At 43.0% G+C, this 18926-nt stretch overlaps 2 protein-coding genes across 9 annotated transcripts; one reads left to right on the top strand and one right to left on the bottom strand.

Annotated features, from left to right (window-relative positions):
* Positions 1–632: 632 nt before the first annotated feature.
* On the top strand, positions 633–3570 carry LOC139423034 (C-type lectin domain family 10 member A-like). 2 transcript variants are annotated; one of them, XM_071174616.1, is made up of 7 exons: positions 633–747; positions 893–1012; positions 1710–1805; positions 2435–2530; positions 2795–2934; positions 3151–3260; positions 3361–3570. In XM_071174616.1, the coding sequence occupies exons 1-7, from the start codon at positions 711–713 to the stop codon at positions 3509–3511; spliced, it is 750 nt and encodes a 249-aa protein (XP_071030717.1). In that variant the 5' UTR covers positions 633–710; the 3' UTR covers positions 3512–3570. The 2 variants fall into 2 exon arrangements, with proteins under 2 accessions (XP_071030717.1, XP_071030718.1); XM_071174617.1 differs by lacking the exon at positions 1710–1805.
* A 129-nt stretch (positions 3571–3699) lies between these two features.
* On the bottom strand, positions 3700–17438 carry LOC139423033 (serrate RNA effector molecule homolog). Of its 7 annotated transcripts, none has more exons than XM_071174610.1 (20): positions 17396–17438; positions 16489–16613; positions 16223–16367; positions 16000–16146; positions 10253–10441; positions 8563–8732; positions 8186–8370; positions 7934–8068; positions 7518–7713; positions 7244–7410; positions 7003–7064; positions 6786–6864; positions 6447–6641; positions 6194–6364; positions 5878–6031; positions 5595–5788; positions 5277–5433; positions 4945–5034; positions 4099–4201; positions 3700–3951 (listed from the first exon to the last, which is right to left on the bottom strand). In XM_071174610.1, the coding sequence occupies exons 2-20, from the start codon at positions 16607–16609 to the stop codon at positions 3876–3878; spliced, it is 2736 nt and encodes a 911-aa protein (XP_071030711.1). In that variant the 5' UTR covers positions 16610–16613; positions 17396–17438; the 3' UTR covers positions 3700–3875. The 7 variants fall into 7 exon arrangements, with proteins under 7 accessions (XP_071030711.1, XP_071030715.1, XP_071030709.1 ...); XM_071174614.1 differs by having other exon boundaries at positions 4088–4201; positions 16489–16616; positions 17369–17435; XM_071174608.1 differs by having other exon boundaries at positions 16489–16616; positions 17369–17435.
* Between the last annotated feature and the right edge of the window lie 1488 nt (positions 17439–18926).

Below are 18926 nucleotides of genomic sequence, written 5' to 3'. Positions count from 1 at the left end.
AAAACAAATGTACTTTTAACTCCATGCATTTTCCCTGACACACAAAAGTGCTTTTTGAATGCTTAACGGGACAGGAAAATTGTCCAATTCACACTTATCAAGAGAACATCCCTGGTCATCCCTACTACCTCTGATATGACGGACTCACTAAACACAAATGCTTCATTTGTAAATTATGTCTGAGTGTTGGAGTGTGCCCTTGACTATCCGTAAATTAAAAAAAAAAACATGAAAATTGTGCTGTTTGGATTGCCTAATATAAGTAATTTGAAATGATGAATACTTTTACATTTACTTTTTTTAAACATTTAAAAACAAATACTTTTAGGCTTGTACTCAAGTAGTATTTTACTGATTGACTTTCACTTTAGTAATAATTTGGTTGATTTCACGTTGGTTGACAACTCAACCAAATGTAAATCAAAACTAGACGTTGAACCCAGTGGTATGTGCCCAGTGGGACTATAATGACCCCATGCTGACTCTAACATACTGTGCAAGTGACCTGTGTCAGCGATTATTTTCTGAGGAAATATGATAAGGGAATTGAAACTTCAACCGTCACCCTACCCTACCCCACCCCACCCCACCCCACCCCACCCACCCTCAATTCACAGGATACATAAGGACTAATCAAACATTGAACCAGTCTCTATCAGTTGCAGCAATCAATGACATGCACAAAATAATTGCTCCAAGAGCTATTCGCTATGGATGAAAATGAAGATAAAGCATGGTGGAGACCAGGTATGGAAATTTACTGTATACTATGTATTGAACAGGAACCTTGTGACTCCAGGATTGCCAAGAAAAGGGACAGGAGATATAACAACAACATCACCATGTATGGGCCAGGGCAAAATGAAAGTTCAAGTATCGTATGTGTTTCCAGAATCCTCTCATGGGTACGTTCATCTGCTGTCTGCTGGCCGGTCCCAGTGGTACCTGTGTGCAGCACTGTGTGTTACCCTCACTCTCTCCTTGTCTCTGCTCATCCTGATGCCAAGTCGGTGTGAGTACTGTACATGATTCCTCAAAAAATAAAGGATATATTATTTTTTACATTTATTTTACCTTTATTCATACAGGTTTTTCTCATTGAGATAACATCTCTTTTCCAAGAGAGACCTGGTCCAATAGCAGCAGGGGGAACAACATTTCAGACAAAACAACTTACATACACTAACACAACATTAAACAAAACTATAAACACACATACAGTACAACAAAAACATTTTATGTAAAAAAAAAACACGAAAGTCTTGACTAAAAACAATTACACTCTTATATGAAATATACATCGATCAAGTGTTTAAACTCCACCAACGAAACTAGATCATAATATTTAAAATGTTCAGGAGAGAATTCCAGGACCACGGAGCTAAGTAACTAAAACTATTTCTACCATGACCTGTTCTAATTGTTGGTACTGTTAGAAACAAATGAGAATGGGACCGTAATTGATGTGTATTTACCGACCTGACTAAAAAAGAACAGAGATAAAATGGCATTTTACCCAATATGGCCTTATTGGCAGTGTATACCAGTGTTTAAGCCTACGCAAATTCAATGACGTCCAGCCAACAGCGCATATCCCAAATCCGGACATGAGCTCTTACAAATTTTCCTTTTATTACCCATATATAGTCTATCTATATCAACATTTCCTGTTTTATTAACCTGTTTACCACCATGGGAATTTTCTGTAGTTGGCAGTGTGGACAGAAAGTTATCTGATTTGGAGAGATCCGTGTCAAATCTGACTGAATCTGTGTCCCTTCACTTATCAAAACTACATGAGAAAGGTTGGTCCATATTCAAATCCTTATTGATTATTGGTTATCTTGGACATTGTTGTATATTTTTTTTCAGCCTACTAGTTAGTTACAGTTTTTAGGAAACAGAATAGATTAGATTAAAATATATAGAACACAATCATCACTACGAATCTGATAGCATAACTTCTTATGCAGTTAAAAACAATAGCTACAGGAGCATGAGTGAAATGAGAAAAAAATATATAACACAAATGTATAACATGAAACAACACAACAGTTCAAGTCCATGGTCTACGATCCAATGGTTCAGGACAGAAGGTAGCCGACTAAACACAACGATTTATGATGGAATTGAGCGGACCTATTGTGGGTAGACGAGCGCCGACGTCACATAAAATTTAGCTTTTATCCGAAACTATTGATGACAGGACCCAAATAATAGAACGCTATTACATATATTTGTAATTGCGGGCTATTTTTTAGGTGTTGAAATCAGTAGTTTTTATAAAAACGTAATTGTATTTAACGTCGGACCTTAAGTCCGCCCACACTAGTCGCCGCACAATTTACGCTTCATCATAAATGGTGGAGTTGAGTTTAATCGGCTAGACAGAATATGACAATGTTTGTGTTATCATCACGTCCATTTTCTGCAGTTGGTAATCTGGAGACGAAGTTATCTGATTTGAAGAGATCAGTATTAAATATGACAGAACGTGTGTCCTTTCACTCATCAAAACTACCGAAGAAAGGTTGGTCCATTTTCAATGTCTTATTAATGGTTATCATGGACATTAGTGTATAAGATTTGTCAGCTGCAGTGCTTGGGATACTTTCTGATTAAAATATGGTCATCATGACTATGATTTGATTTCTGACACGCTCTTAACCCCGGTCCCTAGATTAGTCCTATTCAATCTCAGTATTATATAATAGTCAACTTCATGTGTCACACTCTTCAAATTAACTGTATATAGTGTTAGTGTATCCATCCGTATCTCTCCTACGTGTTAAAGTGGGCTGTCCTGATGGCTGGAATCTTCACAACTCCAGCTGCTACTTCTTCTCGGCTTACCAGGCTTCATGGTACACAGCCCGAGACTCCTGTAGGTCTATGGATGCCACACTGCTCATCCTAACTGACGAAGAAGAGTGGGTGCGTCACAGTTACACAAACCTACATCCGTTCTTAGAACTTCTTTGTTCGTTGCATTTAGTTCATTTTCAAAGTGGTTCAGTATGGACGCTGAAGATACGGAACTGGCGTAATTCGGGACTCTTGAGGGCTTTACACTGCCCTCTACTGATCATCAAATGCATTTAGACATTGCTTTAGAAGACCCTGTCCTGACACTCATTCCCGCTGTAACAGGTCTTTGTAAACATAATGAGTGTTGGTCGCCCCTTTTGGCTTGGCCTGTCAGATGAGAGGACTGGAGAGTGGGAGTGGGTCAACGAGAGTCCTTACATCATGAACCGGAGGCAAGTAAAATCAAGTCATTATGAGTTGGACAATTTCTGTTCTCATTGTTGTCGGGTGCTTGAATAGTACAATTACTGTATTTTCACTGTGTGTTTGCAGTAAATGGATGCCAGGCCAACCTGATAACTGGGCGGGGCATTCTATAGGGGGCACAGAGGACTGTGCCCATATCACATCTGGGAAACTCAATGACAACCACTGCACTGTTGCCTATACATTCATCTGCAAAGCCGGACCAGCACCCAACTAATAAAGCTAAACATTTCTAGGCTTTATGATTAAAAATATAACTAACATGATTGGCTTGAATTAAGCAAGTCCTGTTTTCTATTTGATTGTCACATTTGTTGATTTTTGTATGCCAAATATGTGGTTTGCTGTATTCCTGATCTAATACACCCATATAAAAAATATATATATATTTGTAAAAAATGGTGCTAATGTCAAATTAGTTTTTATTGAGGACATTTCTTACAATTCAAGTGTGTTCCAATTGCACCGAGCCTTTGCTCTGCAGACATAAAAAAAAATGCTAATGAATCGTTACTTTACATAAGGGGATGAGACAGGGAAATTACACAATGATTAAAAACAAAATAAATAAAATTAATAGTCTAGAAGAAGTCGATGTCATCAGGTGCATCGAGGTCACGATATTCAATGATGTTGCGTGGATCTCCCCGGGACATTCTGAAGGAAACAGCCAGGATGCAGAGCAGAGGGGAACAGTATAGAAATGGACAGAGAAAAATTAACAGAGGTTTCTAAATGCAAGTAAGTCATTTGCAGAAAAGGAGAAGCTAGTGGTGGTTTGTCCATAACTGACCAAGGTCTCACCTGTTGTTGCGGGGTTTACCAGGGTAGCCACCAGCCTGTCCACGAAAGTTGTCATAGTTACCCCGGCCGCCTCCGTACTGGTTTGGTGGGTAAGGAGGTCCACCTTGAAGAGAAAGGTAGTGTCATGTCAGAACACCTGAGAGCTGCAACCAAATTAATTCCATAGTTGTAAACTGCCTTTGAACAAAATGTCAGTAAGTGCAGTCAGTAAGTGCTAATGTAAAAACAGTGGTGTAAGGTACTTAAGTAAAAATACTTTAAAGTACTAAAGTAGTTTTTTGGGGTGTGTACTTTACTATTTATATTTTGGGCAACTTTTACTTCACTACATTCCTAAAGAAATTGAATGACTTTCTATTCCATGGATTTTCCTTGACACCCAAAAGTAGTCGTTATATTTTGAATCCTTAGCAGGACAGGAAAATGGTCCAAATCAAGCACTTATCAAGAGAACACCCCTGGTCATCCCTACTGCCTCTGATCTGGCAGACTTACTAAACACAAAAGCATCTTTTATAAATTATGTCTGAGTGTTGGAGTGTGCCCCTGTCTATCTGTAAATGTAAAAAACAAGAAAATGGTACTGTCTACTTTGCTTAATATAAAGAATTTGAAATTATTTATACTTTTACTTTTGATACTCATGTTAAAAACCTAATACTTTTAGTATTTTACTCAAGTAGTATTTTACTGGGTGACCTCCACTTTTACTTGAGTAACTTTCTATTAAAAAGGTATCTATACTTTTACTCAAGCATGACAATTGGGTACTTTTCCACCATTGTGGAAAAGTCCCTTTTACACAATGTGATTGGTAATATGACAGGTGGGGAGGTAGAGGCTCACCTCCGTAACCCATGACAGGAGGACGAGGCTGACCGGGCCCAAAGCCCATGAGGCCTTGGGGAGGGAAGGGCATGCCTGGAGAGAGAACTCCTACAGAAAGATGGAGAGACAAAGTCAGTGGAATAATAATAATATGGACAAAAAGGATTCAATGATACAGCATCACCTACACCTTAACTATTCTAGAAGCACTAGGGGCCTGTTCAGGAAGATGTAATGTTACAGAACGTTCAAATAAAACTGGATGGTGTAGAACAGATATGACTGTCAGAGAGAACAGGGAATCGTGTCAGGTCTACTGATTCTATTTGTATGTGCAACATGTCCCTCACCTTGTCCTGGGCCGAGCGGAGGAGGGGGCTTCATCTCTGGGAGGGAAGGTCGCTTGGCATCCATGAGAAAGTTGTTGAAAAACATCACCTCCCTTTTCACCTCCTCAATCTTGTCCCCGTGTTTGTTCAGGATGTGCTTGCGCACAAATTCTGGGCCCTGGCCAGGCAGAAGGAACAAATTCATTCACATTTTAATCTGCACCACACCTTGGCAAGGCAATAAAGACCAGTACATGCTCAATGCTCATTGGGTATGCAATATTTACTATTTGACCAATTTACTTCCATCCTAACACAGACACACAAATACAGATGCACCTTGAACTTCTTGCCACTGAGGGGGCAGAGCCACTTGTCCTTGCCCAGCTCCTGGGTGTTGGCCAACACAAACTTCTCCACCTCCTGCTCCGGGTCCTTCCGGCCCATTTTTACTGCCTCCTCCTCCGATAGCTTCTCCTTCACACTGAACAGGGGGCTCAACCTCTCCTCAAATGTCTTCTGCCACTCCAACACTGGGTGCATGACAGGGGGAGACAGTCAGTCAACGGTGTCAGTTTATGATGCCCAGCCAGTGTTGAATATACAGTATTGTGGTGCTCACCTTCCCCGTGTGCGATGCGATTGGGAGGGATGGGCCCACGCACATGGATCATGCCACAACGGTTGGGCATCTCATCCTCGCTGGGGTACTCGCAGTTGTTGTAGTAGTCGATGGAATGGACAATGCGCAGGTACAAGAGAAGACGGTCCAACACCTGGGAAGAGATTAAGGAAATCAAGTCACCATTAGATCATTTACTTTTCCCTTCTTAATTTGACCATTTGACTAGCGTCAGACAAAACCCACACAGTTCACTACCTACAAAGAGCATGTAAAGCGGCTGTGTATCAGTGTGAGCCAAGGCAGATGGACGGACCTTGACCAGCTTGTCGTCCCTTTCCACAGTGATCTCGGCTGGGTAGCCCTCCTTGGTGCCCTCCTCTGCGTCAGCTCCACCCACACTGCCCAGAAGCTCCTCCTCCTCAGCACTCACCTCCTCTATCAGGTAGTCAGTGATGTTCTTCAGGATGGGGTTCTGGGCCGCCACCTGATACCACATAATACAATATTAAACATACAAGAAACTCATATGTATTGCAAAGACACCCAATTGCTTTGTGTGTGTGTACCTCCACAGCAGACACTGCCTCTCCACGGGACTTGTGGCTCCACAGCCTGCCTCTGTGGTCCAGGGAGTGGATGAGTTTGGCTGACAGCTTGATGTCGTTTCGCAGCACCTGTTTGTGCTGAGTGATACCATTGATGTTGCGGACCCTCCTGGCCAGGTCTCTGTTGACCCCCGGAGCCAGCTCACAGTCACGCAGCTACATGCAGCAGAGAGGGGACATACAGGGTCAGAACACTCACTAACCAGCTGTGTGACTCAAGTGCAATATCTTGCTCATGACCGGGTTCAAGGTCCAGAACTACCTAATGTTGTAGTCTTGATTAGAGGTTGTTAAACTCACTCTGATGTTCTGGAGGTTCCAGCAGGTCTCTTTGATGTTGACACTACGGTCAAACGTCACCCAGCAGCGACGGAAGAACCTGACATTGGATGGAGGTGGTTAAAGGTATACAAACATGAGGTGAATGACAGAAGTTCCATTTTTAACAGTCCACTATAGTCCATTAGCAGCAGAGGGGGTCAGGCTGTGGGTATGGTCAGATGGAAGTGGAACTAACCTGCGCTCTGGTTGGGGATCAGACAAACACACTCGCATGAACCCAGGATATCTCCGACACAGCTGAGGCAGAAACAATAGGTTAGTTCATCCTCTTGGATGCCTATGGTCATTGTGTGTGTGGGTACAGCTGTATCGGAGTCCTTTGCATCAATGTAACTTTTCATACAGGAATCCAGAATAATTCTGACAGTCCATTCAAGTGTTCAGTATGATTGTACAGTCAGATTGAATGAACTTACAGCTATGATCTCTGCCTTGGAGATGGTGGGGGCGATGCTCCTCATGAATAGAGAGCAGGTCCTGTGGAGAGGCCGGGGTCTCGGTGGCTGGTCCTCCTTGGGTTTCTTCTCTTCCTTCTCCCTCTCTCTTTCCTTTGGTTTCTCGTCTTTGATTTTTTTTCTGTCAGCTACACAATTTGTGGGGTGCAGAGAAGGCATTACTAGAGACTTAAAACGTTTTAATATTCAAATATATTTTTAACAGTGACCCCATCTCAATCCTGTCGTCGCTCACCTTCACACTCTTCTTCCTCCTCTTCATCCTTGTCCTCCCCTTCCTCATCCTCATCCTCCTTTTCCTCACCCTCCTCCCTCTCGGCAGGTTTATCAGAGGAATGATGGGAGTTGGAGTCCGAGTCTGAGTCACTCTCAGAGGCACTGGCCTCATCTTCACTGTCTCCACTGTGCTTCCTCTTCCTCTTCTTACTCAGCTAACACATGTGAAGGAAAATAGGTTGTGGTAATAAATCCATGTCAATAAGCCCAAATCCTAACTTAAGATCTGTGTTTAATTCTCATTGTCATCAATACAAGACTACACTACACAAACGTTCACACAGATCTCAAGTTAGGATTCGGCCCCTTTAAGCGCACCACATTCATTCTAAAGACAGAAAGAGCGAATAAGACACATGGGTGCTAGATACTAACCTTAGGCTCAGGCACAACCTCTTTGCTTTTCGTCTCTTTTTCTCCTTCCTCCTCCTCTTCTCCCTCACTCCCTCCTTCTGCTGCCTCACCACCACCGTTTGCACCCTTCTCCATGCTGCAGGCATCATTCTCCCCCTGTGGCAGAGTTCGCTTACATTATTGACCAGCTGACAAGAGGGATTCCTGTTCTGAAGGGCAAGAGTAGAGCAGGCCAGGACAAAGAAAAAGTGGTTACGACAAGAGACAACATACCTTCTCTTTGTCAGCTGGGGGTTTGCTGTCATTGTCCATATCCTTAGGCTCCTCTTTTTTGGGGGGCTCAGTTCCCGGACCCCCAGCTGCCGCCCTGTCAGCTCTCCCTCTTTCCTCTTCCTCCTCAGACGGAAGCTCCAGGATGCGCAGGTCATAATCTGTCCCTCCCTCCATCTTTATCACAGCTAAAGGACAGGGGAAAGGACTGGGTTAGGATATAGAACCTGTTGAGGTTACTAATATTCACCAACAAATACAAACACTTCACTTTTCCTGACACTGCTTAAAACGAAGGTTGACAGCAAAATACTCTCCAACAAAAAGATGAATGAAGCCATTAGAGACACCTCCCAGAGCCTCCCCTCCCACGACTCTACCTGCATCCAAGACCTTCATGATAGCCTGGGCCTTCTCTATGTCCAACGAGACCGTGTCGAACCAGCTGTTCTCCATTAGGAACATGTAGACATTCAGCCGGTTCTGCAGGGCACTGTGGGACTCCGCCTTCCGCCGGCCCGCCTCATCTGGGTGGTACTTGGATCGGAACCTGCGTTTACAACAAATGTCCCCAAAAAGGCACAGGAAAGAGACGGGCAGGGATGGAGTGGAGGAATGTTAAAGAAAGCACTTGTATGCATGGCCAGGCCAAATAAACTGGCCTACAGCACTGAACTGGGCCCTATCTACTTCAGTTCTATACCCAAACAGTAAATCAAACATTACATTTAAAAAATACTAAGGACACCTGGTTTTTCTGAACCTTCCTGAATCCTGCAATGCTTTATTAGGGAGGAAAACAGCATGTCCATCAATTAAATGCAACTAGCTAGGCCTAATCAAGTGACTGCCATATGAAGAAACAGGGCCTGAAAATGCTAGGTGCTTTCTGGGGTTTGAGGTGCTACTGTAGATTTTTCACAAAGTTTGCATGGTGTTATGTTTGTGTGTGGGTATAGCTGTTTGTGAAACATATCAGGAAGCTTTAGATTAACTCACCAAAAATAAGGCAGAAAGGCAAAAAGGACAAAAAAAGAAAGAACATAACAGTTCAGAATGGCAAATTTGCCATGGTGTGGACTAAATTTACCTTTTCTTCTCCCAGTATAACAACACACATATATACTGAGAGGGGTCTCTTCTGTAAAAATGCGCTCCACTTCACCCCCCTACTGTGTTTGTGTGCACACAATTTCATTTTCGGGATTCGCTTTGATCCAAATACAAAAACAAAAATGGGGGAAAAAAGCATCACATACTAAAGAAAAGAAAAAATATTTCCATGCGCGCAAAGTGGTTTATTTGCCTGTCTAGCTAAGATTCCTGGTACTGTACGTCTAAGAGCAACTGCATTGTGCGCAGTGCAAGCCCTAGCTGTCTAACAACGATTCCTGTGAAGAGTTCCAGTGTCTCGTCTTCAAAAACCTTGTTGTGAAGGACGGGGGAGGAGTGGGAGGGAAGAAGGTTTGGTTAAGTTAAGAAAACTAAAAAAGGAGCATTGACAATGTATGATCCCTGGACACACCGGTGGAAAAAAATGGCGATAAGCACCAGAGACAACTGTATTCTATTTACAACTGACAATCCAATCAGATTAACTTCAGAGCTAAATCTTTATATCCTGTTTATTAGCTAGGCTATTTACTGACCATCAATGATAGTGCCCAACCATTGTAATAACCCACCATTCTTATCTAAAAGTGGCATGGTATGCATAATAAGCCTACCCCAAAAACTGTTTTCTTAACACTATCAATAACAGATCAAAGTAATTTTGAAAATAATGATGCATGTTCAGGATGCTTTAGATACCCCAATTTGTCCATACCATTTTTCAACTAGACTCAACTCTCACATGTCTTGATATTGCACCCGGTCAAATAAAGGTCTAATATCTTCCACAAACTACACTGTCTTTACCAAGCCATTAACAAAAGGCTCCAATCTCAACTATCAGATCTATTTGACAGAGACAATTTCTGTAAATAGAGGTTGTCACTGTAGACAGTCTAATTCACAGCACACTGATTATTAATACTATTAGTTCAGCAAAGGCTCTGATAAACGTACCACTCTTCATCTTTGTGAGCAAGGAAGAAGTCCTGCATCTGCTGCCGTCGGAAGTCTATCTTGTACTCATTATAACGCTTAACTGCCTCAGTCTCATCCACAGAGTCATCCAGGGACAGCAGGAACTCCTTAAAGCTCTTCATCACTGGAGGCGGTGGGCCCAGGTCCATATCATGGATGTTACCTAGCCTAGAAAACATAGGACAGGGTTAAAAAAAGTGTGTGAAATAACATTGACCTAAGGGCAAGATAATCTATTTGGTGGAACAGTCCAGTGTTAGTTTTGCCTGCAATTTTAGATTTAGTCTTAAAATACCTTTTAGTCATAGTCATATCTTCCTTCGTTAAGTTTGAGTTATTATCGCCTAAACGCTGGACAATTTTAGTCTAGTTTTAGACACACATTTTAGGTCACAATATTAAATAATGAATATATAGGCTACCTCTAACTTCCATCATGTGCACATTCAGATAGCCTTGTCCAACTAGGCCTATACTATCCCCTCATATTCCTTAGCTGAAAACATTGATGGTGCCAGATTGTAACCAATGCCAGCCATAATTAACCATATAGGTAATAAAGCCTTGGCTCCAGGTTAAACAATTTACAGCTCAGATTTTCTCCCCATCATAACCCTCAAGGGGGTAAATAACATTAGTTTCCTTGAAAAGGAGCTTCAGCATTACAAAAACGCAGAAGTACTACTATACTCCTAATATTCAATTCGCATTTGCAGGCCGCAGCGCGGGAGCAGCAACGCAGAGGAATGAATAACAGCGCACATGGGGAAAATAGAACTAGTGATATGATCTTAAAACAAAAATAGTCTACATGGAAGAAAGAGAGAGTAAACATGGTTTCTAGTTGACCTTAGTTACAAATCAAGTGTCCTGGCTTCGCATCAGTTCAAAAGATTGAGGAGTGACTGACGTGACCACCAGAGCTGTGTGGGAGAAAACTATATTCTAGTCATGGCTCATCCGAGATAACTACTGCTGTACACACCTTTTCTAGTCATATGCTGTCTTCATACACACAACAATATAAAATGCAACATGTAAAGTAAATGTAATGTAAAGTGTTGGTCCCATGTTTCATGAGCTGAAATTAAAGATCCCAGAAATGTCCCCATACGCACAAAAAGCTTTCATTTTTGCCACAAATTTGTTTACATGCCTGTTAGTGAGCATTTCTCCTTTGCCAAGATAACTCATCCACCCGACAGGTGTGGCATATCAAGAAGCTGATTAAATAGCATGAGTATTACAAAGGTGGTCCTTGTGTTGGGGACAATAGAAGGCCACTCTAAAATGTGCAGTTATGTCACAATGCCATAGATTAGGTCTCAAGCAGGACTGTCCACCAGAACTGTTGGCAGAGAATTGAATGTTAATTTCTTTACCATACTCCTCCGCCTTCAACGTCAGTCGAGAATTTGGCAGTATATCCAACCGGCCTCACATGCACAGACTACGCGTAACCACGCCAGCCCAGGACCTCCACATCCTGCGTCACCTGCGGGATCGTCAGACCAGCCACCCGGACAGCTGACGAAACTGTGGGTTTGCACAACCGTAGAATTTCTGCACAAACTGTCAGAAACCGTCCCAGGGAAGCTCATCTGCGTGCTCATCATCCTCACCAGGGTCTTGACCTGACTGAAATTAGGCTTTGTAAGCCACCTTTGATGGCCATTGGCACACTGGAGAAGTGTACTTTTCACAGATAAATCCCAGTTAACTGTACTGGGCAGATGGTAGACGTTGTGAACAGAGTGCCCCATGGTGGCGGTGGGGTTATGGTATGGGCAAGCATAAGCTACGGACAACGAACACAATTGGATTTTATCAATGGCAATTTGAATGGTCAGAGATACCGTGATGGGATCCTGGAGGCCCATTGTTGTGCCATTCATCCGCCACCACCACCTCGTTTCAGATTGCAGATGCACGGTCCCATGTTGCAAGGACCTGTACATAATTTCTGGAAGCTGAACATGTCCCAGTTCTTCCATGTCCTGCATACTTACAAGACACGCCATCCACTGAGCATGTATGTGATGCTTTGGATCGAAAGCATTTTCCAGTTCCCGCCAATAGCCAGCAACTTCGCGCAGCCATTGAAGAAGAGTGGGACAACATTCCACAATCAACAGCCTGATCAGCTCTACGTGAAGGCTATGTGTGGCGCTGCATGAGACAAAAAGTGGTCACACCAGAGACTGTTTTTTTAAATCCACAACCCTACCATGTCTGTATTCCAAGTCGTGAAATCCATAGATTAGGGCCTAATTGATTTATTACAATTGACTGATTTCTTTATATGAACTGTCACTCAGTAAAATACTTGAAATTGTTGCATTTACATTTTTGTTCAGTGTACATTATATGTATACATTTATATTCCGGTCTCTGACGTTGCGCCTTCTGAAATGTCTTAATTTTTCTGGATCATGTGTGTATTATTTTGTTTTTTAAATGTATTGCTAGGTATTACTGCACCGCTGGAGCTAGAAACACAATCATTTCACTGCAAATGCAACAAATAAACTGATTAAAGAGCCAGGCAGATCAGCCCAATCAGACAGCACAACTGAAAGATATAAATTCTGCCAATGAGATGTTTGAATTAAATAATCTGCATGCATACATGTTTAGGATTGGACAAAACAGAAAAGGAGATTCATGTCAAATTAAGTTTCCATTAGTATCATATGAAATTCTCGTCTTGTCACATTTTCATTGACTAAAATGAAAAGTAATATATATATATATATACACTGCTCAAAAAAATAAAGGGAACACTTAAACAACACAATGTAACTCCAAGTCAATCACACTTCTGTGAAATCCAACTGTCCACTTAGGAAGCAACACTAATTGACAAATGTCACACGCTGTTGTGCAAATGGAATAGACAGGTGGAATGGAATAGACAGGTGGAAATTATAGGCAATTAGCAAGACACCCCCAATAAAGGAGTGGTTCTGCAGGTGGTGACCACAGACCACTTCTCAGTTCCTATGCTTCCTGGCTGATGTTGTTTTGGTCACTTTTGAATAGTGGCGGTGCTTTCACTCTAGTGGTAGCATGAGACGGAGTCTACAACCCACACAAGTGGCTCAGGTAGTGCAGCTCATCCAGGATGGCACATCAATGCGAGCTGTGGCAAGAAGGTTTGCTGTGTCTGTCAGCGTAGTGTCCAGAGCATGGAGGCGCTACCAGGAGACAGGCCAGTACATCAGGAAACGTGGAGGAGGCCGTAGGAGGGCAACAACCCAGCAGCAGGACAGCTACCTCCGCCTTTGTGCAAGGAGGAGCACTGCCAGAGCCCTGCAAAATGACCTCCAGCAGGCCACAAATGTGCATGTGTCTGCTCAAACGGTCAGAAACAGACTCCATGAGGGTGGTATGAGGGCCCGACGTCCACAGGTGGGGTTTGTGCTTACAGCCCAACATCGTGCAGGACGTTTGGCATTTGCCAGAGAACACCAAGATTGTCAAATTTGCCACTGGCGCCCTGTGCTCTTCACAGATGAAAGCAGGTTCACACTGAGCACATGTGACAGACGTGAAGGAGTCTGGAGACGCCGTGGAGAACGTTCTGCTGCCTGCAACATCCTCCAGCATGACCGGTTTGGCGGTGGGTCAGTTATGGTGTGGGGTGGCATTTCTTTGGGGGGCCGCACAGCCCTCTATGTGCTCGCCAGAGGTAGCCTGACTGCCATTAGGCACCGAGATGAGATCCTCAGACCCCTTGTGAGACCATATGCTGGTGCGGTTGGCCCTGGGTTCCTCCTAATGCAAGACAATGCTAGACTTCATGTGGCTGGAGTGTGTCAGCAGTTCCTGCAAGAGGAAGGCATTGATGCTATGGACTGGCCCCGCCCGTTCCCCAGACCTGAATCCAATTGAGCACATCTGGGACATCACGTCTCGCTCCATCCACCAACGCCACATTGCACCACAGACTGTCCAGGAGTTGGCGGATGCTTTAGTCCAGGTCTGGGAGGAGATCCCTCAGGAGACCATCCGCCACCTCATCAGGAGCATGCCCAGGCGTTGTAGGGAGGTCATACAGGCACGTGGAGGCCACACACACTACTGAGCCTCATTTTGACTTGTTTTAAGGACATTAAATCAAAGTTGGATCAGCCTGTAGTGTGGATTTCCACTTTAATTTTGAGTGTGACTCCAAATCCAGACCTCCATGGGTTGATACATTTGATTTCCATTGATAATTTTTGTGTGATTTTGTTGTCAGCACATTCAACTATGTAAAGAAAAAGTATTTAATATGAATATTTAATTCATTCAGATCTAGGATGTGTTATTTTAGGCAAAGTATTTAGTCAGCCACCAATTGTGCAAGTTCTCCCACTTAAAAAGATGAGGCATGTAATTTTCATCATAGGTACACTTCAACTATGACAGACAAAATGAGAAAAAATATCTAGAAAATCACATTGTAGGATTTTTAATGAATTTATTTGCAAATTATGGTGGAAAATAAGTATTTGGTCACCTACAAACAAGCAAGATTTCTGGCTCTCACAGACCTCTTCTTTAAGAGGCTCCTCTGTCCTCTACTCATTACCTGTATTAATGGCACCTGTTTGAACTTGTTATCAGTATAAAAGACACCTGTCCACAACCTCACAGTCACACTCCAAACTCCACTATGGCCAAGACCAAAGAGCTGTCAAAGGACACCAGAAACAAAATTGTAGACCTGCACCAGGCTGGGAAGACTGAATCTGCAATAGGTAAGCAGCTTGGTTTGAAGAAATCAACTGTGGGAGCAATTATTAGGAAATGGAAGACCACTGATAATCTCCCTCGATCTGGGGCTCCACGCAAGATCTCACCCCGTGGGGTCAAAATGATCACAAGAACGGTGAGCAAAAATCCCAGAACCACACGGGGGGACCTAGTGAATGACCTGCAGAGAGCTGGGACCAAAGTAACAAAGCCTACCATCAGCAAGGGCATTGAAGATGAAACGTGGCTGGGTCTTTCAGCATGACAATAATCCCTAACACACTGCCCGGGCAACGAAGGAATGGCTTCGTAAGAAGCATTTCAAGGTCCTGGAGTGGCCTAGCCAGTCTCCAGATCTCAACCCCATAGAAAATCTTTGGAGGGAGTTGAAAGTCCATGTTGCCCAGCAACAGCCCCAAAACATCACTGCTCTAGAGGAGATCTGCATGGAGGAATGGGCCAAAATACCAGAAAGTGTGTGAAAACCTTGTGAAGACTTACAGAAAACGTTTGACCTCTGTCATTGCCAACTAAGGGTATATAACAAAGTATTGAGATAAACTTTTGTTATTGACCAAATACTTATTTTCCACCATAATTTGCAAATAAATTCATCAAAAATCCTACGATGTGATTTTCTGGATTTTTTTCTCTCGTTTTGTCTGTCATAGTTGAAGTGTACCTATGATGAAAATTACAGGCCTCTCTCATCTTTTTAAGTGGGAGAACTTGCACAATTGGTGGCTGACTAAATACTTTTTTGTCCCACTGTATTTATTTTACAGGGCATCTAGTCTCGTTATCATAGTTTCTTCAGGAAAAATAGTCAAGAGACAAATATTTTTTTGTCAGTTGTGGTTGACAAATTAAGCAATCACAGCACCAGTCAGGGACATGGTGCCATTTGATGGTTATCTGCTTTCCACATACAACTAAACGGCATCTCTGCATGAACAGGTTGATTGTGCCCAGTCTACTCTCCTCACCTTGCCTGGATGGGGATACCATGGTGAGGCTGCATGAGGTGCAGGTCAGGGTGGCCCCAGGGCTGTGGAGGAGCGTAGCTGGGGCCTCCACCACCACCATAACCCAAGTCATACCCCCCATGGTAGGGATCTCCTCCATGGTCATCCCTGATCAAAACAGAGGGAGGATTAGATCAAACATTTTAGATTTGAAGACAGTGATGTAGATTAATTTGATTCTCACCAGTCTCTCCTCATGCGTTTTTGTTGGGGACTCATGTCGTGCCTGGGTGGGGAGAACCTCTCCCTTCGACCCCTCTCGTAGTCCCGATACTCCCCCCGGCTACGACGCTCCCTGCCCCTGTCCCACTCCCTGGCAGATGGGCGCCAGTGAACAGAAAAAGCAAATATACATGTGAAATACCATGCATGAAATGGATAGGAAATGTTCTCTCATTTCGAATATAGTCACTTCCCATGTCGAATAAAGTCTATTCCCTCTTCCTCACCTGTCATTCCAGTCATCCCTACGCCTGTCCTCTCTCTCTCGGGAGCGGTCATAGTTGTCGCTCCTCTCACGACGGAACTTGTCTCTCCTTCTGCGATCATATTCATCATCACTGTCTGCCATCGCCCTAAATTTTAAGTCAGTCTACAAATTAGCATAAACGTTCAAATGGTAAATGGTAGTTAGCTTTCTAGGTACCAAGCAAATGAAATATATCAAGCTACACTGGGCCGCCCTTAACTAGTAATATCATCAAATGAACATCTACATGACTTTGTCCTTAACTATAATGTGTCGCAAAGCATTTGCCTGCTGATTGATCCCTGCTAGTGCTGCTACTGTGAATCACATGACAAATTATAGTAGCTAATCAACATCTTGTATGACATTTCAAGTAGGTACAAAGATACTAACTAACCCCCTTTAGTATGGTGTAGCTACCTAGCTGTTTATGTTTCTAGCTAACATTAGTGTTTGAGCCGCGTTATCTAGCTTGAATATGAGTTTCAAATTAGGTTTAGTGAAATTAGCTAGGTATTATACTTCTTTTTCAATGGTAGCCAGTTGTAGCTTAATTAGGTACTTCCAACTTACTAGTATCTTAGTTTACATTTTCAGAGTAGTAAGCTAACGTTAGCTACCTTACCCAACGCTGTAGCTAAGATAGCTAGCCAACTACCGTTAGCCGTTACTATTGTACTAAGAGCGGCAGACGCAAACAAAGCAAGGTTGGTGCTTTTACTAGGCCCAGGCCGAATGCCGTTATATTTTAAGTGCCACAAAGCGTAATATGCTGTTACTTCCTATACGTAACATGAACGTTAGTATAGCTACATCCATTGACAGCATGATATTAAACTTTATAGATGTACATATACCTATTTTTTTTTAACCGTTGTTTTAGCAAACCTTTATGGCCTCGCTTCCTGGCGTGTAATGGCGAAATGGCTTCTACTTCTTCGGTGGGATTTATCAGCGGTTGGCATCCAACGTTAAGGTGCATTACCGCCGCCTACTGTACTGGAGTGTGGGGCAGAGACAGGGAGAAACTAAATCCCACCTGCCGGCCCCGTTGCTTTAAAAAAAGATAACAACATATTTGAGAATATATCTAATGACGTTCATTCAATATACTCTTTAAATGAATTTCCTGTATCCCCTTCTCCCTCATACTAGATGTCATCCTCTCTCTTTCCCTCCAATAATGTCCACACTGTATCAATACATTCTCCGTGGTCTCTATTTCCTGGCAATACTCACATTTCCCTGTTGGATGCTTTCCTATCACATGTAAGGTCTTATTAAACTGGCTGTACCCTTAATCTTGTAAATATAGCCTCCTCTCCTCTGTTCCTTCCTGCTGCTCTCCCCTCCCCAACTTTCCTCTGCGCTTGAAATAAATGCATGCCCCTAGTATCTCTATTTCACTGCTCCTGCCAGTTCTCCACCATCACTGTCCATATCATGCTTTTTGCCTTGCTCATTGAAACTACCACATCAACATCCCCACTACTTAGTGCTTGTTTAGCCAGTACATCAACTGCCTCGTTCCCCTCCACTCCCACATGAGCTGTTTCACATCTCCTTGTGAAGCAGCTGTTTCTTCTTTTGAGTTTAACAACGGATGGCATCCAATATGTTACATTACCGCCCCCAACTGGACTATAATGTAAATCCATTATAATTTGTGATACTAAATGAGAAAGGAAAAAGGAAAACATTTAAAAGCAATAATAATAATAATACAAAAAATAAAACCCTTTCAACTAACCATACACTAAACACCCACTACCAAATTCCACTACTTTGACCATGTCTGCTCTGGCATCATCCAAAGGTCTGGGAGGACCCCCACTCAACACACCCTGTAACTCTTCTGAAGTCAAATCCTGTATGCCCAAAAACTTCTCTACATTCTGTGATTTACATTCCATGTCTGTGGTACAGTTGATAACCATTGCTATGAATGCCAAGAAGCCAACCTTACTGAAGCATATATCACTCGTTGGCCTATCCCTCTATGCTGGCACAGATCTACTACTCACATCAGTGGAGGCTGTTGAAGGGAAGACGGCTCATAATAATGGCTGGAACAGCGCAAATGGAATGGAATCAAACACGTAGAAATCATGTTTGATACTCATTCCGCAACTACCACTAGCCCATCCACAGGTGGATTGGAGTCCACCTGTGGCAAATTCAATTGATTGGACATGATTTGGAAAGGCACCTGACTATATAAGGTCCCACAGTTGACAGTGCCTGTCAGAGCAAAACCAAGTCATGAGGTCGAAGGAATTGTCCATAGAGCTCCGAGACAGGATTGTGTCGAAGCACAGATCTCCTGACCCCTCCTGTCTCAGCCTCCAGTATTTATGCTGCAGTAGTTTATGTGTCGGGGGGCTAGGGTCAGTTTGTTATATCTGGAGTACTTCTCCTG

This window comes from Oncorhynchus clarkii, chromosome 12 (genome assembly GCF_045791955.1).
Source record: "Oncorhynchus clarkii lewisi isolate Uvic-CL-2024 chromosome 12, UVic_Ocla_1.0, whole genome shotgun sequence".
NCBI lineage: Eukaryota > Metazoa > Chordata > Actinopteri > Salmoniformes > Salmonidae > Oncorhynchus > Oncorhynchus clarkii.
This window is presented reverse-complemented; position numbering and strand designations above follow the sequence as displayed.

What these genes read in the sequence shown, in the direction of transcription:
- LOC139423034 (XM_071174616.1), top strand. Translation starts at nt 711, where the DNA reads ATGGATGAAAATGAAGATAAAGCATGGTGGAGACCAG. An exon ending in TAAAGCATGGTGGAGACCAG is followed by an intron (nt 748 to 892) that starts GTATGGAAATTT and finishes ATGTGTTTCCAG; the next exon opens with AATCCTCTCATGGGTACGTT. An exon ending in ATCAAAACTACCGAAGAAAG is followed by an intron (nt 2,531 to 2,794) that starts GTTGGTCCATTT and finishes TACGTGTTAAAG; the next exon opens with TGGGCTGTCCTGATGGCTGG.
- LOC139423033 (XM_071174610.1), bottom strand. Translation starts at nt 16,609, where the DNA reads ATGGCAGACAGTGATGATGAATATGATCGCAGAAGGAGAGACAAGTTC. An exon ending in TAGGGATGACTGGAATGACA is followed by an intron (nt 16,368 to 16,488) that starts GGTGAGGAAGAG and finishes TTTCTGTTCACT; the next exon opens with GGCGCCCATCTGCCAGGGAG. An exon ending in GGAGGAAGAAGAGTGTGAAG is followed by an intron (nt 7,411 to 7,517) that starts GTGAGCGACGAC and finishes CAAATTGTGTAG; the next exon opens with CTGACAGAAAAAAAATCAAA.